This window comes from Macaca nemestrina, chromosome 7 (genome assembly GCF_043159975.1).
Source record: "Macaca nemestrina isolate mMacNem1 chromosome 7, mMacNem.hap1, whole genome shotgun sequence".
NCBI lineage: Eukaryota > Metazoa > Chordata > Mammalia > Primates > Cercopithecidae > Macaca > Macaca nemestrina.
Window position 1 is genome coordinate 77,041,627 of NC_092131.1, and position 24,435 is coordinate 77,066,061.

The 24,435-nt window shown below is 40.1% G+C and overlaps 1 protein-coding gene across 6 annotated transcripts in view; it reads left to right on the forward strand.

The window, feature by feature from the left end:
• The window catches only part of LOC105477935 (HECT domain E3 ubiquitin protein ligase 1), a 111,682-nt gene that overhangs the window by 84,821 nt on the left and 2,426 nt on the right, over positions 1-24,435 (forward strand). For 4 of the 6 annotated variants that reach the window (XM_011734805.3, XM_011734807.2, XM_011734804.2 and 1 more), the window contains 15 exons: positions 2,132-2,265; positions 3,922-4,044; positions 5,555-5,711; positions 8,906-9,128; positions 11,340-11,394; positions 11,623-11,805; positions 12,197-12,404; positions 12,492-12,577; positions 13,140-13,267; positions 16,665-16,866; positions 18,559-18,696; positions 19,008-19,615; positions 20,601-20,679; positions 20,772-20,865; positions 24,054-24,204. In XM_011734805.3, the coding sequence (XP_011733107.1) occupies positions 2,132-2,265; positions 3,922-4,044; positions 5,555-5,711; positions 8,906-9,128; positions 11,340-11,394; positions 11,623-11,805; positions 12,197-12,404; positions 12,492-12,577; positions 13,140-13,267; positions 16,665-16,866; positions 18,559-18,696; positions 19,008-19,615; positions 20,601-20,679; positions 20,772-20,865; positions 24,054-24,204 (2,569 nt within the window). The remainder of the gene's footprint in view (positions 1-2,131; positions 2,266-3,921; positions 4,045-5,554; positions 5,712-8,905; positions 9,129-11,339; positions 11,395-11,622; positions 11,806-12,196; positions 12,405-12,491; positions 12,578-13,139; positions 13,268-16,664; positions 16,867-18,558; positions 18,697-19,007; positions 19,616-20,600; positions 20,680-20,771; positions 20,866-24,053; positions 24,205-24,435) is intronic. The other 2 variants (XM_011734806.2, XM_011734808.2) reach the window with 2 other exon arrangements.

Here is a 24,435-nt window from a genome sequence, read left to right on the forward strand (position 1 = left end):
TCAAATAGTGAACATAGTACCCAATAGGAAGTTTTTCAGTCCTTGCCCACTCCTGATTCCTTTTGGAGTCACTAGTGTCTACTGTTCCTATCTTGATGTCCATGTGTACCCAAGGTTTAGCTTCTACTTATAAGTGAGAACACATGATAGAAGATTTCTTTTTTATATTGTTAAAGCTGGTAGACACTTTAAGACTGCTGGGGTGAAGGATCAGAGTAACATCAGTTTATACCATCTGTATATGCCGTGTAAACTTTTACTGTGTTTTGTGGTTTTTCTCTTACCACAGGCACGAATATCATAACATGTTGTGTTTTGAGAGACATTTCATTCTATGATGTGGTCACATGTGTCAAATATAGAGCTTTTTAATGCTGGTGAAAAAGGGAAGATGAGAAAGAAAAAATGGACATCAGTCAGTTGTAACACATCAGAGATAGAATTTCAATATATGAAGTTAGATTATGTTTCTTAAAAGATAAATAGAGTGGAATAGATTTATTTTGTGTATCACCACATCATACCAGTTCCTAAATTGCAGGTGGCTCCTTACAAGTGTTAAAGGGTAACATATTTTATCAAATTTAAGATGCCTTTGATTGTAAGACACACCAATTTTTTTATATTGCTAAGGTTAAAAATGTTGCAATTTAATTCTGACTTGCCATTGTTTGTAAGATACATTCTGATTTCAAAGCATTACAATGTGTTTTTCTTTTTCTTTTTCTTTTTTTTTTTTTTTTTTGAGACGGAGTCTCGCTCTGTTGCCCGGGCTGGAGTGCAGTGGCCGGATCTCAGCTCACTGCAAGCTCCACCTCCCGGGTTGACGCCATTCTCCTGCCTCAGCCTCCCGAGTAGCTGGGACTACAGGCGCCCGCCACCTCGCCCGGCTAGTTTTTTTTTGTATTTTTTAGTAGAGACGGGGTTTCACCGTGTTAGCCAGGATGGTCTCGATCTCCTGACCTCGTGATCCACCCGTCTCGGCCTCCCAAAGTGCTGGGATTACAGGCTTGAGCCACCGCGCCCGGCCACAATGTTTTAAAAATGTAGACCTTTCAACCTGAGAAAGTTGATTACAAAAAAAAAAAAAAATGTGTACCCTTAGAAACTAATTAAATATAATGGCAGACTTCTTCTACTGGCCATCCAGTAAAAGGCACTGAATGTTTAGTCCTGTGTAATTATTGGACTAAAAACTAATTGGTTCAGTGGTCTGTAAGTTTCTGAGTAACTATAAATTGTCTTCTGGATGTTCTTTAGCAATATAAAGTATTTTGTTTTTTATCCTTTGTGCCGTTCTGATATTATATTTGACTATTTTTTCCAGATCCAGTAAAAACTTCTGTTTTAATCCGTTTAGTCCTCTTTTTTGCAGTTTTTATGAAGAACAGTTTGTCAGCATCTTCATTTATGCAGGACAATGTAATTTGACCCAGTCTCCATTGAAGGCAAGAGATTCTAAGAAGGAAGGAGATTAAAGTGATTCAAGTTATTTTGAACTTCCTTATGTGCTAGATAATATGGATAATATGAAAGATGCCACATACATTATTCCATAGTAAATAGGCATTATCTTAAGTAGCCATTGTTTTTGAGTAACCTACCAGATCAGTGTCTCTCCCTGTGAGCTTCATGGGGACTCAGACCCTGTCTTCTTTGTTTGCAACTTTATATACCTCGTGCCTAACACTGTGCTTGGCACATAGTATTTGTTCGAGGAATGAGTAACTCCAAAGTGTTCTCTTTTCTAACATGTTCTGCTTCCTGGGACTTATTCAGAGAATGATGATAGGGGTTTCTTTGGGTTTTGTTTTTGTTTTTGTTTTTTGTTTTGAGACGGAGTCTCGCACTGTCGCCTGGGCTGGTGTAAAGGTTTATTTTTTGGTGGTGGTTTTTTAAATAGTCCAAATGGTTATCCTTTTATATTATGATTTTGTAATTCAGGTTTAGTTTATGGTTGTCCTTTATCCCTTTTTTTTTCATGGTTGTGTCTGTACTCATCTTGTATGTGGTGGCAGAACGCAACACTTGTCCCTTTTGAACTTTCGTTTTGTAAAAACTTAAAATGCAAAGTTCCTTTGTTACACTTTCTTAATTGTATTGACATAAGGTTGTGGATTTTGTTTTCAAGATTTCCTTGATAGCTGCCGTGCCAGTACGCTGTTGGCTGAGCTCGATGATGATGAGGACTTACCTGAGCCAGATGAAGAAGATGATGAGAATGAAGATGACAATCAGGAGGACCAAGAATACGAGGAGGTTATGGTAGAGAGAGTACCCCATTGTCTTCACAAAGATAGGTTGTTAATAGTTGAAATGAAGAAAGGAAAAGCTAAGTCATAATCAGACTTCGAAGCAAGGAAATGTGGCAGCAGTATAAAAAATGTGGTTAAGAAAGGCAGTTTTAATCTGAGCATTTATGATTCTCCACTTAAAGAAAATAAATTGGTTATATTTGAAAAACTATAGAATGTCACATGATGTTTTAACAGGCTTAAAAGTGTGTGAAATTAGGCTGGGTATAGGACTCATGCCTGTCGTCCCACACTTTGACACTTGTAGTGCTGGCTACTTGGGAGGCTGAGGGAGAAAATCACTTGGGTCCAGGAGTTCCAGGCTGCAGTGAGCTGTAGTTGTGTCACTGCACTCCAGCCTGAGTCACAGAATCTCACACATACACGCACACGTGCTCACGCGTGTGCGCACACACGCAGTGTATGAACTTTGCCAGTGCAGTGACTCGTGCTGCAGTGAGCTATAATTGGGTCACTGCACTCCAGCCTGAGCCACAGAATCACACACACACACACACACACACACACACACACACACACACACACACACACGTGTATGAACTTAGCCAGTGCAGTGGCTTGTGCTGCAGTGAGCTATAATTGCGTCACTGTACTCCTGCCTGAGCCACAGAATCTCTCTCACACGCACACACGCACACACGTGCATGAACTTCGCCAGTGCAGTGGCTGGTGCTGCAGTGAGCTATAATTGGGTCACTGCGCTCCAGCCTGAGCCACAGAATGACACACACACACACGCACGCACACATGTGTATGAACTTAGCCAGTGCAGTTGGCTCGTGCTGCAGTGAGCTATAATTGCATCACTGCACTCCAACCTGAGCCACAGAATCTCTCACACTGACACACACACGCACACACGTGTATGAACTTAGTGCAGTGGCTCGTCCTGCAGTGAGCTATAATTGGGTCACTGCACTCCAGCCTGAGCCACAGAATGAGACCCTGATGCACACACACACAGAGAGAGAGAGAGAATGAACTTAGCCAGTGCAGTGGCTCGTGCTTGTAATCCCAGCTACTCAAGAGGCTGACGTGGCCCAGGAGTTTGTTTTTTAGTACCTATGGTTTTGCAAGCAGGGTCCATCTGTTTTCTCATTAGTTGTCATATGAAGGAATGAAGTAGAGGCGTAAAAAAAATAATTTGCCCTTATCATCAGAGTTAAGTGGAAGAGTGAGGACCCAAGCCTAGGCAATGTGATCCAGAACTCTCAATACTTAACCACTAGGATTGTATTCTAATTGAAAGTTGTGCCTAAAAAATACCCTTTATTGTAACTAACTGTATATTTAAAATTTCTCTTTATAAAATGTTACTAGATTTCAAAAAAATTGATAAGTTGAGTTTTAATGGGGTAAAGAAGTTTTAAAAATGCTTTTAGTATATGGTTGCTAAGAAAACGCAATACTTCTTATGAAGGAGGTTATTATAAAATGCATGATGAATTTAAAACATCGAACTCATAACTTTTCTGAAGTTGGCTAATGAAAAAGTTTTCAGTGACACTTTCGTTAATAGGGGTTAATATATTCAGGTCATGGCTGAAAGGGGGCATATATGGGTCAAATAATTAGACATATATCTCTTGGGATTGTTTTATTTTAGATTCTGAGACGCCCATCCCTGCAGCGTCGAGCTGGCTCCCGTTCTGATGTAACGCATCATGCTGTTACCTCGCAACTACCACAGGTTCCTGCTGGAGCAGGGAGCCGACCTATTGGGGAGCAGGTAATACCTTCGTGTTTATCTCCCTGCTGTATGTGTATTTTTCCCTTTCATAGTAAGGCACCAACCTAAATGCCTACAAAAATGTGCAGTGTGGAAAGGGTAAGAAGAGGGAGCTATCAAACAGTTACACAAAGAAACTTCCCCTACTGGTTGGGTTTCATATTCCATATAGAATCCATGATTGCTGTGACATAATGCATGCAGGAGCTTAATGCTTGAAACCCCTTTACCTTGCTTTGGGTAATAGTAAACATATATTAAAATGGTTAATATACAGTATCTAAGATTTGTAGTTATAGTAGCAGTAGTAGAGGTAGTAGTAGATATAGTAGTAGTAGTTTATTAATAGCTAACACTTAATGATCACTAATTAAGTGCTAGAGTTGTTTCTGTTTTTGAGACAGGATTTTGCTTCATTGCCCAGGCTGTTCTTGAACTCTTGGACTCAAGCTTGCCTGCCTTGGCATGAGCCACTGCCTGGCTGGCATAGTTCTTAATACTTTATGCATATTAGCTAATTCTTTCCAACAGCCTTTTTAGGGTTATTATTAGCTCTAATTTTCAGATGAAGTAATTGCTAAAAGTCATACATATAATAGTAGTTTTGGTTCCAGGATGCAAACCCAAACATTCTGGAACCAGAGCTGTCAGATGTCAGTTTGTTTCAGTTAAGTGTTTAAACCAAACTGTGGATGTGCACATGTGTGCTTACATGCTATCTGTCTCATAGTAATATAAAGCAACTCCCCAGCATTTTATTTGGTATGTAAGTAATTCAGTACAAAATGTAATTTACATTTTAAAAGCCAACTTATTTTAAAATAATTATAAGTTCATAGGAGGTTGCAAAAATCCTTGAGAGGCCTTATGTACTCTTTACCTAATTTTTCCCATTGGCTAGTTTCATATTACCTAATTTTAGTACAGTAACAAAACCAGGAAGTTGACGATGTTTGTGAATGGTTATCCTTTTTTTTTTTTTTTTTGAGACAGAGTCTCACTGTGTCTCCTAGGATGGAGTGCAGAGTGCAGTGGCACGATCTTGGCTCACTGCAACCTCTGCCTCCTGGGTTCAAGTGATCCTCCTGCCTCAGCCTCCCGAGTAGCTGGGATTACAGGTGCCTGCCACTATGCCCAGCTAATTTTTTATATTTTTGGTAGAGATGGGTTTCACCATGGTGGCCAGGCTGGTCTTGAACTCCTGACCTCATGATTTGCCTGCCTCGGCCTCCCAAAGTGCTGGGATTGCAGGCTTGAGCCACTGCACCCATCCGTGAATGGTTATCATTTGGTGAAATGTGTAGATTTGTATAACCATCATGGATGCAACTTACTTTGGGTAAACTGAAATGATTGAGAAATGTGTGTATCTATACATGTTTAGGTTAGCTCATTTTGGGTTTAAGAAATACGGCTAAGGAAATGCAGTAGTTCTAAAGAACTAACACATTGCTTTTGCAAGAATGAAATTTTGCATCTTATGTTTGTGTGTGAAATTTTATTTTGATAGGAAGAAGAAGAGTACGAAACTAAAGGAGGACGCCGGAGAACATGGGATGATGATTATGTGCTAAAGAGACAATTTTCTGCATTGGTTCCTGCTTTTGATCCTAGACCTGGTCGTACTAATGTCCAACAGACAACTGATCTAGAAATACCACCCCCAGGTACAGGATGTTTTGATTTTATGATTTATATAGTTTTAAAAGTAAGGTGCTGCTTGTATATGCACGTTATTAAACATTTTTTTTTAGTTTTGTGTATACAGGTTATAAAAAAATTTTAGTCAGCCACACATTCTTTAAAAAGTACAGGTTTTTTTAAAGGAGCAAATTACAAATTATTTCAAATTTTAAAAACCAACATGTGTTTTGTATTTGTTCAATTTTTAAGGCAAAGTCCCACTGAAAGGTGGGAAATTCTTACTGTATTTTCTACTGGATCAAAATTCTTAAGGATTTATTCGTCTCAATTTTGACAGGCTCTCCAGTGGTTACAGTTATGCCCTCTAGAGTCAGTTGGTCTGGGTGACAACCTTGTCCCTTAGAAGTCGTATTTTAGAGTGTGGTAGGCATACTAATTGCTCCCCAAAAACATTCAGGTTCTAACCTGTGGAACTTATGATATATTATCAAAGCAGACAAAAGAGACTTTGCAGATGTAATTAGGGATCTTGAGAAGGGGAGATTATCCTGGATCATCCAAGTGGACACAGTGTAATCACAAGAGGCAGGAGTCAGAGAAGAACACGTGACTAAGGAAACAGGAGTCAGAGTGACGACAAGCAATGAGCCAAGGAATGTGGGCAGCCCCTAGATGCTAGAAAAGGCAAGGAAACATTCTTCTGTAGAGACTCTAGAAAGAATGAAGCCCTGCAAATCCATTTTAGACATTCGACCTCTAGAACTATGAGATAATAAATTTGTGGTAGTTTTTTTGTTTTTTTTTGAGATGGAGTCTTGTTTTGTCACCCAGGCTGGAGTGCAGTGGCACAGCCTTGGCTCACTGCACCCTCCACCTCCCAGGTTCAAACGATTCGCCTGCCTCAGCCTCCTGAGTAGCTGGGATTACAGGCACGCACCACCATGCCCAGCTAATTTTTGTATTTTTGGTAGAGATGGGGTTTCACCACGTTGGCCAGGCTGGTCTCGAACTCCTGACCTCAAGTGATCCACCCACCTCAGCCTCCCAAAGTACTGGGATTATAGGCATCAGCCACCGTGCCTGGCAAGTTTGTGTTGTTTTAAACCACCCAATTTGTGGTAATATTTTATAGCAGCAGTAGGAAACGGATACATTGGGTAAGTCACCAAAACTATCTAAGCTTGAATTTCTTCATCTCTTACATGAGAGAATAAAGGTCCCTGTTGGACAAGATAGTTAAAAAGCTTAAATGAAGTAAGGTATGTAAAGTGCTTAGTGTGCTGCCTGATGTGTGCCTCAATAAATGTCAGCTATTATAATCAGTAAATTATCCTTAACAAAGATTTAAATTGACGATTAAGCGAGGAGGGTTGACCACAGTGGCTCACGCCTGTAATCCCAGCAGTTTGGGAGGCTGAGGCGGGCAGATCACGAGGTCAGGAGTTCAAGACCAACCTGACCAACATGATGAAACGCCATCTATACTTAAAAATACAAACATTAGCCGGGCTTGGTGGCGCACGCCTGTAATCCCAGCTACTCAGGAGGCTGAGGCAGGAGGAATTGCTTGAACCCGGGAGTCAGAGGTTGCAGTGAGCCGAGATCATGCCACTGCACTCTAGCCTGGGTGGTGACAGAGTGAGACTCTGTCTCAAAAAAAAAAAAAAAGATACCTGTATTAAATATGAAAGTAAGTATACTCTGTAGTATAAATGTTCTTTGAGGAGGATAGATAGACTGAATCAAGGTGTTTGTTCTAAGAGTCCTTCAAAAAGGAGAATCTTGTTTCTTTGGATCTCAGAGAAAAAAATTAATTATAAAAAAGGAAAACATATTTTAGAGAGTATAAATAGGTACAAACTTTTTGTAGCGCTCTCTACCAGTATATTTTGTATCTTTTGAGAATGTGTTTTTGCCTATGGTAATTTTAAATACTAGCTCTGTATCCCGTTTTGTACACATAGGTGACTGCAGAAGTATTTATATTTTTAAAAAATTGGAAATGACCTTAATTATGTCCAGTAACAGGGATATGCCTCTGTTTAGGTACAGTGGGATACTGTGCAGTGAAAGAAATAATATTTTAGAGGACGATCATGATAATGAAGAAAACATTCATGAGCTAATAAAATATGAGAGCATTCTTCAAATATATGATGAAACTAATTATATTTGTGTGTGTATATGTGTTTACCTCATGATGCAGTTATTCAGTGTGATAAAAGGTTGACACGTCATTGGCCCCAGAATGTGTGGTTTTCTCTGAGTATGGATAGTTTTCTCATTTATATAAAAAAAATTTTTTTTGAGATGGAGTCTCGTTCTGTCACCCAGGCTGGAGTGCAGGGGTGTGATCTCAGCTCACTGTAACCTCCACTCCCAGGTTCAAGTGATTCTCCTGCCTCAACCTCCTGAGTAGCTGGGACTACAGGCGGGCACCACCATGTCCAGCTAATTTTTGCATTTTTGGTAGAGACGGGGTTCACTATGTTGCCCAGGCTTGTCTCAAACTCCTGACCTCAAGTGACCTACCCACCTCGATCTCCCAAAGTGTTGGGATTACAGGCATGAGCCACCGCTCTTGGCCTCTTTATAAAATTAAAATGTTTCCTAAGTATTCATACAGTTAGTATTATTTTCATATAAAAACGAGAGAGCTCTCTATCATACACATGTATTCTCCTCTAGCACTCTTTCAGTAACATAGGTGTAATTATTCCCATTAAAAAGAAACGGAAAACAGGCTGGGCACAGTGGCTAATGCCTGTAGTAATCCCAGCACTTTAGGAGGCTGAGGAGGGTGGATCACTTGAGATCAGGAGTTCGAGACCAGCCTGGACAACATGGTGAAATCCCGCCATCTTTACTAAAAATACAAAAATTAGCCAGATGTGGTGGTGAGCACCTATAATCCCAGCTACTTGGGAGGCTGACGCAGGAGAATTGCTTAAACCTGGGAGGCGGAGGTTGCAGTGAGCTGAGATCGTGCCACTGCATGCCAGCCTGGGCAACAAAGCAAGACTCCATCTCAAAAGAAAAAAAAAAAGAAACAGAAAACAAAAATGTCAAGGCCTAGAGTCTTAAGTAGCTGACATCCTTTAGCTAATGTATGGCAGAGGGGTTTGGATTTCATGTAGCCTTGTCGCCTAGTATAGTGACCTTTCTTGGACTGCTTGTTTTAGTATAATTGTTTTTCACATATCTTCCAAATTTTTAGGGACACCTCATTCAGAGCTCTTGGAAGAAGTCGAATGTACTCCGTCACCTCGATTAGCCCTCACTTTGAAAGTAACAGGTCTTGGAACGACTCGTGAAGTTGAATTACCACTCACCAATTTCAGATCAACCATCTTTTACTATGTACAAAAATTGCTTCAATTGTCCTGTAATGGCAATGTGAAATCAGATAAACTTAGGCGTATTTGGGAGCCCACATACACGTAAGAAATTTTAACTTAATGTTTTGATAGATAATGCCCTAGTGTATGAGCCAAGAAGCATTGTGTTTAGTTTGGATTATAGGAACAGAAAAGATTTGGTTTTTGTTCTGTGGCTTACAGGAACAGATAATAGTGTTTGGGACTCTTGGTGTAGAATGATTAAGTTTTAGAAGCAGAAGGACATTTACAATCTACACTAGCTTCTTAACGTAATTGTTGAGAAGAGTGTCATTTGAATTCTTCGACTAATATGAGTACTAAATATTTTATTTCTGTTCTTTATTTTGGGGGTGTGTGGGTTAACACCTGCCTTTCTTTGTACAAATAATTATCAATGACTTAGGGTAAATTTATTTTAACATTTTTGTGCCTCACATTCCTAATCTATAAAATGAGAGTGGTTGTAAGGAATTAATGAATTAATATGTATAAAGTGTTTTCTTTACTTTTCTTTTTTTCTGAGACAAGGTCTCTCTCTGTTGCCCAGCTGGAGTGCAGTGGAGTGCAGTGGTGCGATCATGGTTCATTGCAGCCTCAAACTCCACAGGCTCAGTTGATTTTCCCACTTCAGCCGCCTGAATAGCTGGGACTACAGGTGTGCACCACCAGGCCTAGCTAATTTTTGTATTTTTTGTAGGGATGGAGTTTTCGCCATGTTGCCCATGCTGTTGTCGAATTTCTGAGCTCAAGTGATCCCTCCACCTCAGCCTCCCAAAGTGCTGGGATTACAGGTGTTGAGCCTCTGTGCTTGACCTGCAAAGTGTTTTCAGTACTCCCTAGGATATATTAAGTGCTCAGTAAATGTTATCTATACTATATATATATATATATATATTTTTTTTTTTTTTTTTTTGAGACGGAGTCTCACTCTGCCGCCCAGGCTGGAGTGCAGTGGCCGGATCTCCGCTCACTGCAAGCTCCGCCTCCCGGGTTCACGCCATTCTCCTGCCTCAGCCTCCCGAGTAGCTGGGACTACAGGTGCCCGCCACCTCGCCCGGCTAGTTTTTTGTATTTTTTAGTAGAGACGGGGTTTCACCGTGTCAGCCAGGATGGTCTCGATCTCCTGACCTCGTGATCCACCCGTCTCGGACTCCCAAAGTGCTGGGATTACAGGCTTGAGCCACCGCGCCCGGCCAATATTTGTTATTTAATAATAATAAATTATATCGTCATTCTTACTGTAACTTCACTTCCATGAGTATATTTTCTGATGTTCTCTTAACATCACTGATAATCTTATATAATGGTCAATAAAAGTAATGTAGGTCCTTTTGAGAGAGAACAGAAATTCATAATGGTATTCTCCTGCCCTTCTATTTTTTTCTCTAAGTTCCCAAGAGCTAGAAAAACCTCCCTTCAATTTTTATTGCAGTTTCAAAATTGATCTCAACTGCCTTATTTAAACATAAGCACTCCTGATCATTGTTATTTCTATCCTTCATTCCATCTAGACACAGAGAACCTGTTTCTTATCCCATTGTATTTTTACAACAGTTATAGCCATGTGCTATATAACAACTTTTCAGTCAGTGATGGACCATGTATGACAGGGGTCCCATAAGATTATAAAGCCATATTTTTACTGTACCTTTTTTATGTTTATTTACACAAATACTATTGTGTTACAGTTGCCTGTAGTACTCAGTACACTGATAAATGCTGTTAAGGTTTGTGGCCTAGGAACAATAGGCTATAAGACACAGCCTAGATAGATAGTAGGCTATACCATTTTGTTTTGTGTAATGCACTCTATGATGTTTCACAACAACCAGATCACGTAATGCTGTGTAACACTTGATACAGTCATATCTTTGAAAGTTCTAGATTTGATATATGCTTTCTTTGTAATGATGCTAAATTTATAAATCGTAATTCAGGAATATGGTTTCTGCTACTTTGCCCTTACGTTTAACGAATTAACATTTTTTCTTAAAAATCCTCCTTGAGGCTGGGTGTCGTGACACACCTTAATCCCAGCACTTTGGGAGGCCAAGACAGGAGCATTGCTTGAAACCCGGAGTTTGAAACCAGCCTGGCAACATAGCAAAACCTTATCTCTACAAAATATACAGAAAAAAAGAATTCTTGAGTTCAGTGTTCAGTGCAGACATATGTCTAGTAAATGATGTTCATTTTTTTAAAAAGAATTGAAGCCTTATTGAAAATAATCACAAATTATATGTGAATTAACTTGAATATCTTCATGTTTAGAATCATGTACAGAGAAATGAAGGATTCTGATAAAGAAAAGGAAAATGGAAAAATGGTAAGTTATTTTTGGAAAATTGGTCTTACTCTTGGCTATTTAGTAAAAAGAAGAAAGATAGTAAAACTAACACAGTATTGCAGTTGAATATTGAAGGGAATAATGACTAACATGGAATTCTTTAGATTAGGGTAAGTGCATGATCTTAAAGCTACCTCATGTAATGCATGTGAAATATCATAGACTTTGTAATTGGGAAAGGCCAACATTTGGTTTTTCCTGTTGTAGGGTTGCTGGTCTATAGAGCATGTGGAGCAGTACCTTGGCACTGATGAATTACCAAAGAATGACTTGATAACCTACCTGCAGAAGAATGCAGACGCTGCTTTCCTGCGTCACTGGAAATTAACCGGCACTAATAAAAGTATTAGGAAAAACAGAAATTGTTCTCAGCTCATAGCTGCATATAAGGTATATATTGGCATCAAAACACTATTTTGATTGCAAGTGGCTTTATGCTTTGTTTTGCAGCTTTGGAAGCTTCTTAAGGAACAGCAGTTCATTGAGACATAATTTTTAAAATGAGGTTGAATTAACACTGTTAATGCACAAATTCTAAAATTTCAAATATGGCTTGTAGCATTGAATCTGAATACAGACTTTGACCATGGCTTGAGTGGTTATATTTTATTTGGGAATTTTAATGGTTTAGAATGCCTTGATTTATGTCTTGTGTTATGTTTTTATTTAAAAAGAAGGCACTTTAAAAAATTCCAACCCTTTCATAGTAGTATTGATAGAATGATACACTGTTTTTCTTGAAAATGTGATTAATGGCCAGGTTTTCTAATTGTTTCTATAGGATTTTTGTGAGCATGGAACAAAGTCTGGGTTAAACCAGGGGGCCATTTCTACTCTTCAAAGTAGTGATATTCTTAATTTAACAAAAGAACAACCTCAGGCCAAAGCAGGCAATGGACAGAACTCTTGTGGAGTAGAAGACGTCCTTCAGCTTCTGCGTATTCTGTATATAGTTGCAAGTGACCCTTATTCAAGAATATCCCAGGAAGGTCTGTAAGAAGCCTTGTTTCATTTCTATAGCAGTTTTAAAGCAAGTCAGTTTATATTTTTATTAATTTTATTAATTAATTTTATAGATGGTGATGAACAGCCTCAGTTTACTTTTCCACCAGATGAATTCACTAGCAAAAAAATTACAACAAAAATACTACAGCAGATTGAGGTAATAAAATCAGATAGCTGAACTCTTCATTCTATTACTGTTGGACTTTTCCTAATATTCCCTTTACTTTCTTTTCTACCTCTCACCATCTTTCCCTTCCCTCTGATTGGTAATTTGAGCTATATGGTCCTTTGCATTTATTTCCTAATTACAGGTTTAGAATTGACTCTTCTTTTCTTTTGGTCATTTTTAATAATTGCCTTATAGGGCCAGGTGTGGTGGCTCACGCCTGTAATTCCAGCACTGTGGGGGCCAAGGCGGGTGTATTGTTAGAGGCTAGGAGTTTGAGACCAGCCTGGCCAATATGGCGAAACCCCGGCTTTACTGAAAATACAAAGATTAGCTGGGCATGGTGGCACACGCCTGTAATCCCAGCTACTTGGGTGGCTAGGGCAGGAGGATCACTTGAACCCAGGAAGCAGAGGCTGCAGTGAGCTGAGATCGCACCATTGCACACCAGGCTGGGCAACAGAGTGAGACTCTGTCTCAAAAATGAATGAATGAATGAATGCATGCATGAATGCCTTATAGCACTAAGACATTGTTATTTGTTAATTCACAGGAACCATTGGCATTGGCAAGTGGGGCTCTGCCAGACTGGTGTGAACAGTTAACCAGCAAATGTCCTTTTCTAATACCATTTGAAACTAGACAGCTTTATTTCACATGTACAGCATTTGGTGCCTCAAGGTAAGATGATGATGTTTCACAACAACCAAATCACCTAATGCTGCATAACACTTGATACAGTCATATCTTTAAAAGTTGTGGATTTGATATATGGTTTCTTTGTAATAATGCTAAATTTATAAATCATAATATAGACCCAGTACTTTCTCAGTTTCCTGTTAGGTGAGATGATTGTTTACCTTAAGTACATCTTTTTATGTTTTTAAAATAAGTATGTTTTTATGTTATATAAGTTGAAAATAATACAACTATACTGTCAGGACTGATAGAGGGGATATATTATCTTGTATTCCTATGAAGAATAGTCAGCATTGCCTTTTGGTCTAAACCACCAATCTTCTAGTAATTCACCAAAATGACTAATCCAAAGGAAAGGAGGAGAGATACCCGATAGATGTTCTCTAGGTCTTTTAGAAAACATGGAATTGTTCCTTTGGCCACATATATGCAGATCTAAAAGAGAGGTGACATTGTAGACATTAAGGGAATGGGTACTGTTCAAAAAGGAATGCCCCACAAGTGTTACTGTCGCTAAATGGGAAGAGTCTACAGTGTTACCCAGCATGCTGTTGGCATTGTTTTTTTGTTTTTGTTTTTTGTCTCGCTTTGTTGCCCAGGCTGGGGTGCATTGGCATGATCTTGGCTCACTGCAGCCTCCGCCTCCCGGGTTCAAGTAATTCTCCTGCCACAGCCCCCCTGAGTGGCTGGGATTACAGGTGCATTCATTGTTGTAAACAAACAAGGGCAAGATTCTTACCAAGAGAATTAATGTGCATATTAAGCACATTAAGCACTCTAAGAGCCGAGATAGCTTCCTGAAATGCATGAAGGAAAATGATCAGAAAAAAAAGGAAGCCAAAGAGAAAGGTACCTGCATTTACCTGAAGTGCCAGCCTGTTTCACCCCGAGAAGAACACTGTGTGAAAACCAAGGGAAAGGAGCCTGAGCTGCTGGAACCTCTTCTCTGTGAATTCATGCATAATGTTTAAAAAAAATAGCTAGGTGCGGTGGCTCACGCTTGTAATCCCAGCACTTTGGGAGGCTGAGGAAGGCAGATCACGAGGTCAGGCGATTGAGACCATCCTGGCTAACGCAGTGAAACCCTGTCTCCACTAAAAATAAAAATTAGTCAGGCGTGGTGGCGGGCGCCTGTAGTCCCAGCTTCTTGGGAGGCTGAGGCAGGAGAATGGTGTGAACCTGGGAGGCGGAGCTTGCAGTGAGCCGAGATCACGCCACTGCACTCCAGCCTGGGCAATGGAGCAAGACTCCGTCTCAAAAAAATAAAAAATAAAAGACCTCTGGACCGTAAAAATGTTTCTCTTCATTGAGTAGAAGTGTGGTGTCCTCTCCCCCAAAGAAATATTTAAGGCAAACTATAATTGTGTCCTAAGCCTAATTGTGTAGTGTCTTTACTATTCAAATTTAATGTATTTCTTGCTGAAAGATGTGCGATGGCTTATTGTGCAACAAATTACTCAATTGGTTAGAAAATGGTCTGATATTATTTACGAAATATTTGTACTGGTTTGAAGATAGTCCCTCTGAATAATCATGGAAGAAATAATTTACCAAAAAAAAAGAAAACATTTAAGAAGTTTCTGTTTCCAGGCTGGGCACAGTGGCCCATGCCTATAATCCCAGCACTTTGGTAAGCCAAGGCAGACACATCACTGGAGGCCAGGATTTCGAGACGAGCCTGGACAACATGGCGAAACCCCATCTCTACAAAAAAAACCCACAAAAATTAGCTGGGCATAATTCCAGCTTTTTAGGAGGCTGAGGCATAAGAACTGCTTGATCCCGGGAGGGAGAGGTTGCAGTTAGCCAAGATTGCACCACTGCACTCCAGCCTGGGCGACAGAGCAAGACTCACTCACTGTAGGTGCTCAATAAATATTTTGTTGAATGATTGTTTAAGTACTCTTTCAAAATAATTGTTAAAAAAAAGTTATAATTTAAACTGTGTTTCTTCCTTGATAGTTACATTTTTGTACCATTTAATGCCGTTTACAAAGCATTTATATACATAGAACTATAGGCATGTTGTGATAACTGGCATTGATAATAATTTCTGTTTTATAAATGAGGAAATTGATTCTGCACGTACTTAGTTAATTTGCCTAAGATCATGAAAAAATAGTAGCACACATGAGAATAGAACCTTCAGCTTCTTATTCCTAATTATTGGTTCTTCCTCCCACCATAAATGGATTGTTATTAAAACAAAGAAAATGTGGCCGGGTGTGGCGGCTCATGCCTGTAATTCCAGCACTTTGGGAGGCCGAGGCGGGTGGATCAGTTGAGGCCAGGAGTTCAAGACCAGCCTGGGCAACATGGCAGAACCCGTCTCTACTAAAAATACAAAAATTAGCCAGGCATGGTGGCACGTACCTGTAATCCCAGCTACTGGGGAGGCTGAGGCAGGAGAATCACTTGAACCTGGGATAGGGAGGTTGCAGTGAGCTGAGATCATGCCACTGTACTCCAGCCTGGGTGACAGAGCAAGACTCCATCTCAAAAAAACAGAAAAGAAAAATTGTTTTAAAATTATAATTGATGGTGGCCTTTGTCTCACGTGTCCATGTGAAGAGACCATCAAACAGACTTTGTGTGAGCAGCATGGCTGTTCATTTCACCTGAGTGCAGGCAGGCTGAGTCCGAAAAGAGTCAGTAAAGGGTGGTGGGATTATCATTGGTTCTTACAGGTTTGGGGACAGGCGGTGGAGTTCAGAGCAATGTTTTGGGGGCAGGGGGCGGATCTCACAAAGTACATTCTCGAGGGTGGGGAGAATTACAAAGAACCTTCTTCAGGGTGGGGGAGATTATAAAGAACCTTCCTAAGGGTGGGGTAGATTACAAAGTACGCTGATCAGTTAGGGTGGGGTAGAAACAAATCACAATGGTGGAATGTCATCAGTTAAGGTTATTTTCACTTTTTTTGTGGATCTTCAGTTGATTCAGGCCATCTGGATGTATATGTGCAGGTCACTGGGGATATGATGGCTTAGCTTGGGCTCAGAGGCCTGACAGCTTTCAGTCTGAAAGATAGCTTAATCATTTTTAAATTTCTCCGATAGGAAACATTTGTCCTTTTTTTGAATGATGTTGGGGGCTGGACAACAGATTTTTATTTTTATTGAACTGCTAAAATAAGGAGGGAAAACACAGACCCAGTACTTTCTCAGTTTGCTTAAGGCAGATTATAATAAAAGGAGTTTCATATATTTTTACTTGTGAAAGGAAGCAATTTATGTAACAAAAAAGATTACTGTGTTTTAAAAATCACCTGATAAAATACTATTTTTTAATTTCTTAAATCTTTGAATTCTGTTGCTGGTTTAGTAGTACATTCAGCTGTTAATATATGCTGCAGCTCATAGATATTTTTCTATTTCAGAGCAATAGTGTGGTTACAAAACCGACGTGAAGCCACTGTGGAACGAACGAGAACCACAAGCAGTGTTAGGCGAGATGACCCTGGAGAGTTTAGAGTTGGTCGTCTCAAGCATGAAAGAGTAAAGGTTCCACGTGGCGAATCACTGATGGAATGGGCTGAGAATGTCATGCAAATACATGCAGATCGGAAATCAGTTCTTGAGGTAATCTCATAAAATTAGATTTAGGGAACAGGAATGACACTTAGGGAACCAGCCCAATGTGTCTTCACTGCATTAAAAACTGTGGTAGGTAAACATGAAGAGGGATTTTCCTATTCTGTCAGCAGAAGCCTTCTCTGGCAGAGCATCTTTTTCATAAGAGGATGTCAGTCCACCTCCTTAGGGGTTAGGTCTTGCGCCATTAATGAGCAACAAAGAAGATCTCCACTCTTGAGGCGGCAAAGTGCTTGTTCTGCCTGAGGGCTTCTACGTATTTCATAACAAAGTTGGACTAAAATAATAGTACTCACAAGGGATTCTTTTTGACCCTTATATTAAACTGCACTGTTGGATATTTTGGGAGCACTTGGTTTTGTAATATTGTTTCACTTAAATTGTGCTTGGTATTATATCACTGGTCTGTGTTGAGAGATGTTATAGCAAATGGCAGTATGAAATTTAATATATTTAGTTTAGAAATGTTACTGTGGACATTGTTGGTTATATTTCGTATACACAGTATTCCCCATATGAGGAAGAGTGGAAATACCTCTCCTGTCACAGGGGTGAAACCAATTGGTTTGTTTTTAACTTTTGGATCATAAACTAATTGCAAGAAATATGATACATCTCTAGAAGATGTCCAAAGCTTTACGTCTTTCACTTTATATACAGACTTTCATTGTGTTATTCCTCCTACCCTTACGTTCTTCTTCTTCTTCTTCTTCCTTTTTTTTTTTTTTAATAGAGACAAGTTCTCACTGCGTTGCCCAGGCTGGTCTCAAACTCCTGGGCTCAAGTGATCCACCTGCTTCGGCCTCCCAAAGTGCTGGGATTACAGGCATGAGCCACCATGCCCAGCTGCTTACATTCTTCTAATTTAGATAATCTTTTTTTTTAACCATATGCTATAGTTTTTATGATACTTTATGCAATCACTTTAAAGATTTTTGTCCATGCTCTTCCTGTTGCAAAAATGATTTAAAGCGTCTTTAACTCAGAAATAAGCAGAAGAGGCCAGGCGCAGTGGCTCATGCCTGTAATCCCAGCACTTTGGGAGGCCGAGGTGGGTGTATCACCTGAGGTCAAGAGTTTGAAACCAGTCGGACCAACACAGTAAAACTGTCTCTACTGAAAATACAAAATTAGCCAGGCATGGTGGTGCATGCCATAATCCCAGCTACTTGGGAGGCTGAGGTAGGAAAATTGCCTGAACCTGGGAGGCAGAGGTTGCAGTGAGCTGAGATTGTGTCATTGCACTCCATTCTGGGCAATAAGAGTGAAACTCTGTCTCAAGAAAAGTAAAAAAGTGGAAGAGTTTAGGCTTTGGTGTCACACAGACACACACAAAAATCTGTACACCATCATTTCTTCAAGCAAATTATTTCACCTCCTTATGTGAGATTTGGTTTCCTTTGGTGTAAAAAGGAGATAATTATTTTGCAGGGTTGTCGTGAGAAGTAAATGTGTGAATGATGCTTAGCACAGTGCTTAAGCATGTAATAGTGTACAGGTGGACTCTTCAGAAAAATTACAATAACACTCCTATGCTGTTTATAATATATACACTGCTATTTTGAAAAAAGGTATATTACTGGATCAGATATGATAAATTTTGGCAAGAATTAGATTATTTTAAAAATACCCCAAACTTTAAGTTTATTTTAACCCACAATTTATTTGTTCATATTTTAGGTTGAGTTTTTAGGAGAAGAAGGAACTGGCTTGGGACCCACATTAGAGTTTTATGCTCTGGTGGCAGCGGAATTCCAGAGAACTGACTTGGGAGCTTGGCTTTGTGATGATAATTTTCCAGATGATGAATCTCGTCACGTAAGAATATTTCTTATTTTGTGACTTGAGTTGTGACTCTGTTTTCAAAAGTGTTAAAAATAGGTTATGTGTTCAGAACATAAGCCAGGTTTCTGACTCTACTTTTATTATTGAATAATCTTGATACAACTAAAATATTTCTAAAGCGATAAAATTTAGTCACCAAAAGCTATTTAATAAAATTACATACTTTTAGATAGCCAAATTCATGAAGATGTTTAGTTTATGGATTTTTTTCTTAGATGATGATAGGCTTAGTTTCTATTACCTTTTGTTTAATTTTATTTGCATTTCACCCTCTAAAAAATTAGGTTGATCTTGGAGGTGGATTGAAACCTCCTGGATATTATGTGCAGAGGTCATGTGGACTGTTCACGGCACCATTTCCACAGGATAGTGATGAGCTTGAAAGGATCACGAAACTGTTTCATTTCCTTGGAATTTTCTTGGCCAAATGCATTCAAGACAATAGACTTGTGGACTTACCTATTTCTAAACCTTTTTTTAAACTTATGTGTATGGGTGACATTAAAAGCAATATGAGTAAACTGATTTATGAGTCACGAGGTGATAGAGACTTACACTGTACTGAAAGTCAGTCTGAAGCTTCTACAGAAGAAGGTCATGATTCACTCTCAGTAGGAAGCTTTGAAGAGGATTCAAAATCAGAATTTATTCTTGATCCCCCTAAACCAAAACCCCCGGCTTGGTTTAATGGAATTTTGACTTGGGAAGACTTTGAATTAGTAAACCCACACAGAGCCAGATTTTTAAAAGAAATTAAAGACCTTGCTATCAAGAGGCGCCAAATTTTAAGCAACAAAGGTCTTTCTGAAGATGAGAAGAACACAAAATTACAGGAACTAGTGCTGAAGAATCCATCAGGTTCTGGGCCTCCACTTAGCATAGAGGATTTAGGGTAAGCATTATATGTACATTCTTCAATCCAATGGATGAATAAGTTCTAAAGCTTTTGTTTCTTTGTCCTCACTGATTTGCAATATATGAGAAAACAGTCTGTCAAAAACAGTAATATGCTGTAGGAAATACTGATGATCGACTTGAACCTTGATTTAATATTATAAAGACAACACTCAGAATACTAGAATATTAGTTTATTAATTATCAGACCTTTAGAAGATTACCTGACTTAGCCAATGTGAATTTATATGCCTGTGTAAAATGTCTAGAGTCAACAATATTTTGACAAATTCATCTGCTAATATATGGCCCACTTTGCAAAGCTCAAAAATTGGTTGGTATGTCAGCTTTATCACCAATGGCTGTAGTAGCTGAGATGCTGCAGATCTTTTGATAAAACTGTTACTTTATGTACAGGTAATTATCATATCTTCAGCTGTGGTTTTAGGTTAACTGCAAGGCCTTTTTTTTTTTTTTTTTAATGTTTGCTGATAATGTTGGTAAGCTGTGTTTGATAAATGGTTATATAGTCAAGGTTTTTTTTTTTAATGCATATTTTTGTACATAGCATGATTGACTTCAGTGAAGCAACAGTTTCTTCCTAAAAGACTTATAAACGTTGCCATCATAATTAATTGCAAAATTTTTAGTTAATTAATTTTGTGCCATAAGTTAGAAGTAAAATATAGAAAGGTGGTTTCATGCAATCTTCGCAAAGCCAGACAGATTTGGTAACAGCTGGCCTAGTAGATTTTGTCCATAGAATATTGCATTTAAAAAGGCCTCAACTTCTTCTAAGCTGGTGTACTGATTTTGTTGGAGGAGGAGGGGGCTGGGAATTATGGTTTTGATAGCCATGTTATTATATTTATTTAATTTTTTCTCTTGTACCCACTGATGGCAGATGATAGTCATGTTATAAAAATTAAACACCCTTAGTAGTAGCTGCATGTCAGTTAATTTAATCTTTTTTGTCCTCCCAGTTTAAATTTCCAGTTTTGCCCTTCCTCAAGAATATATGGTTTCACAGCTGTGGATCTCAAGCCAAGTGGTGAAGATGAGGTAAAAAAAGTTCTGAAATATCCTCTTAGCAAAGCCAGTTGTACTAGACACTCCTGAAATATTTCTAGATACTGACAGATTTTCTTTTGCAGATGATAACAATGGATAATGCAGAAGAATATGTGGATTTGATGTTTGACTTTTGTATGCATACAGGTATTCAGAAACAAATGGAAGCCTTTAGAGGTAATTTTAAAGGATTTTTAGCATAATTGCTCTCCTTTGACTTTGAGACAGTTGAAATTATGGTCAAGAATTGCTGGTGGTTGGCTGGGCATAGTGGCTAACGCCTGTAATCCCAGCACTTTGGGAGGCCGAGGCGGGCAGATCACCTGAGGTTGAGAGTTCAAGATCAGCCTGACCAACATGGAGAAACCCCATCTCCACTAAAAATACAAAATTAGCTGGGCATGGTGGCGCATGCCCGTAATCCCAGCTACTCGGTAGACTGAGGCAGGAGAATCGCTTCTCGGTAGACTGAGGCAGGAGAATCGCTTGAACCCAGGAGGCGAGGTTGCGGTGAGCCGAGATCATGCCATTGCACTCCAGCCTGGGTGATGAGCAAAACTCTGTCGCAAAAAAAAAAAAAAAAGAATTGCTGGTTGTCGGGTGTGGTGGTGCTCACGCCTATAATCTCAGCACTTTGGGAGGCTGAAGCAGGAGGATCGTTTGAACCCAGGAGTTCAAGACCAGCCTGGGCAACACGGCAAGACCCCATCTCTACAAAACATTTTTTAAAAAATTAGCCAGATGTGGTGGCATGTGCCTGTGGTCCCAGCCAGCTGTGAGGCTGAAGTGAGAGAATAGTCTGAGCGTGGGAGGCTGAGGCTGCAGTGAGCCATGTTTGTGCCACTGCATTCCAGCCTGGGCAACAGAGGGAGACCTTGCCTCAACAAAGAAAGAAAGAAAGTGGACATAGGTTGCATACATTCTAGATTACTTGATCAGGATGAATTAAACCATGAAAGAATCATGATGGGAACGAGTATATTATATGGTAAATCACTTTTGAAAATGAGAACACAGTTTTGCCTGACTTGTATGACAGAAACTGCTGGCGAACTCCAGACTGAGTAGTAACAAGAATTTGCATACTGACCATAGCAACTGAATGTTCTCTCTCCACATTTGTAATAAGCAGGGATTTCTTTTTTTTTTTTTTTGAGACAGAGTCTCGCTCTGTCGCCCAGGCTGGAGTGCAATGGCCAGATATCGGCTCACTGCAAGCTCCGCCTCCCGGGTTTACGCCATTCTCCTGCCTCAGCCTCCGGAGTAGCTGGGACTACAGGCGCCCGCCACCTCGCCCGGCTAGTTTTTTGTATTTTTTAGTAGAGACGGGGGTTTCACCATGTTAGCCAGGATGCTCTCAATCTCCTGACCTTGTGATCCGCCCATCTCGGCCTCCCAGAGTGCTGGGATTACAGGCTTGAGCCACCGCACCCGGCTAAGCAGGGATTTCTTTTTTCTTTTTTTTTTTTTTTTTGAGGCAGAATCTTACTCTGTTGCTCAGGCTGGAGTGCAGTGGCGCGATCTCGGCTCACTGCAAGCTCTGCATCCTGGGTTCACGCCATTCTCCTGCCTCAGCCTCCGGAGTAGCTGGGACTACAGGCGCCCACCACCACGCCAGGCTAATTTTTTGTATTTTTAGTAGAGAAGGGGTTTCACCGTGTTAGCCAGGATGGTCTCGATCTCCTGCGCTCGCGATCTGCCCGCCTCGGCCTCCCAAACAGTTTTAATTTCAAGCTGTCTTAATTAGCCGGGCGCGGTGGCTCAAGCCTGTAATCCCAGCACTTTGGGAGGCTGAGACGGGCGGATCACGAGGTCAGAAGATCGAGACCATCCTAGCTAATATGGTGAAACCCCGTCTCTACTAAAAAATACAAAAAACTAGCCGGGCGAGGTGGCGGGCGCCTGTAGTCCCAGCTACTCGGGAGGCTGAGGCAGGAGAATGGCGTGAACCCGGGAGGCGGAGCTTGCAGTGAGCTGAGATCGGCCACTGCACTCCAGCCCGGGCAACAGAGGGAGACTCCGTCTCAAAAAAAAAAAAAAAAACAGGCCGGGCGCGGTGGCTCAAGCCTGTAATCCCAGCACTTTGGGAGGCCGAGGCGGGCGGATCACAAGGTCAGGAGATCGAGACCACAGTGAAACCCCGTCTCTACTAAAAATACAAAAAATTAGCCGGGCGCGGTGGCGGGCGCCTGTAGTCCTAGCTACTCAGGAGACTGAGGCAGGAGAATGGCGTGAACCCAGGAGGCGGAGCTTGCAGTGAGCCGAGATCGCGCCACTGCACTCCAGCCTGGGCAACAGCGTGAGACTCCGTCTCAAAAAAAAAAAAAAAAAGCTGTCTTAATTTATGCTTGTTTATTCAAACATTTATGAATGTTGAATATTCATCTTCTGTCCATTTCATTGGTAATGAGTATTTTTTAATTGTTACATAATATATGTACATGTTTATGGGGCATTTTGATACATAAATTGTGTAATGGTAAAAATCGGTATTTAGGATATCCATCATCTTGGACATTTATCATTTCTCTGTGTTGGGAACATTAAAATTATTCTCTTCTAGCTTCTTTGAAATATACAATATATGACTGTTAACTATAGTCACCCTACTATGTTAGAAAACCTTAGAACTTACTCCTTTTATTTAATTGTAAGTTTGTACTCATTAAACTACCTCTCTTCATCCACCTCCACATGCAACACTCCCAGCCTCTGATATCATCCTTTTCTTTACCTTTATGAAATCAACTTTGTTGTTGTTTGTTTAAGACGGAGTTTTTGCTCTTGTTGCCCAGGCTAAGAGTGCAATGGCACGATCTCGGCTCACGGCAACCTCCACCTCCCAGGTTCAAGCAATTCTCCTGCCTTAGTCTCCTGAGTAGCTGGGATTACAGGCATGTGCCACAACACCCGGCTAATTCTGTATTTTTAGTGGAGATGGGGTTTCTCCATGTTGGTCAGGCTGGTCTCAAACTCCCAACCTCAGGTGATCTGCCTGCCTCGGCCTCCCAAAGTGCTGGGATTACAGGTGTGAGACACCTTGCCTGGCCAAGATCAACTTTTTAAGTTCCCACATATGAGTGGGAATATGTGATGCTTGTCTTTCTGTGCCTGGCTTTTTTCACTTAATATAATGACCTCCAGTTCCACCCATGTTCCTACAAATGAAAAGATTTCATTCTTTTTCATGGTTGCATAGTATTCCATTGTGTATATATACCACATTTTCTTTACACATTCATTCCTTGATAGATACTTAGATTGATTTTGATAATGGGTATTTTGGTTTGAAATTTGGTATTTTGGAATCATAACTTGGAAACTGAGTTGTATGTTTTTTGTGTTTCTGTACATGTATGATGTAGATGGGTTTAATAAAGTTTTTCCAATGGAGAAGTTAAGTTCCTTCAGCCATGAAGAAGTCCAAATGATTCTTTGTGGAAACCAGTCACCATCCTGGGCAGCAGAAGATATTATCAATTACACTGAACCTAAGCTGGGTTATACACGTGACAGGTATGTGATACTATTTTCTAAGATCAACAAAATTATTTATATTCCCCAAATCAAGTGACAGGTTCTCTAAAGTAAACTATAACTCAATGAATTACATTCATAAAGTAAGTGAGAAAGCAGTGGTGTCTCACAGTGACCAGAATGCATATCCATTGATAAGGCTGGGAGGATACAAAAAGACAACTGATATCAGGCCGGGCGCAGTGGCTCACACCTGTAATCCCAGCACTT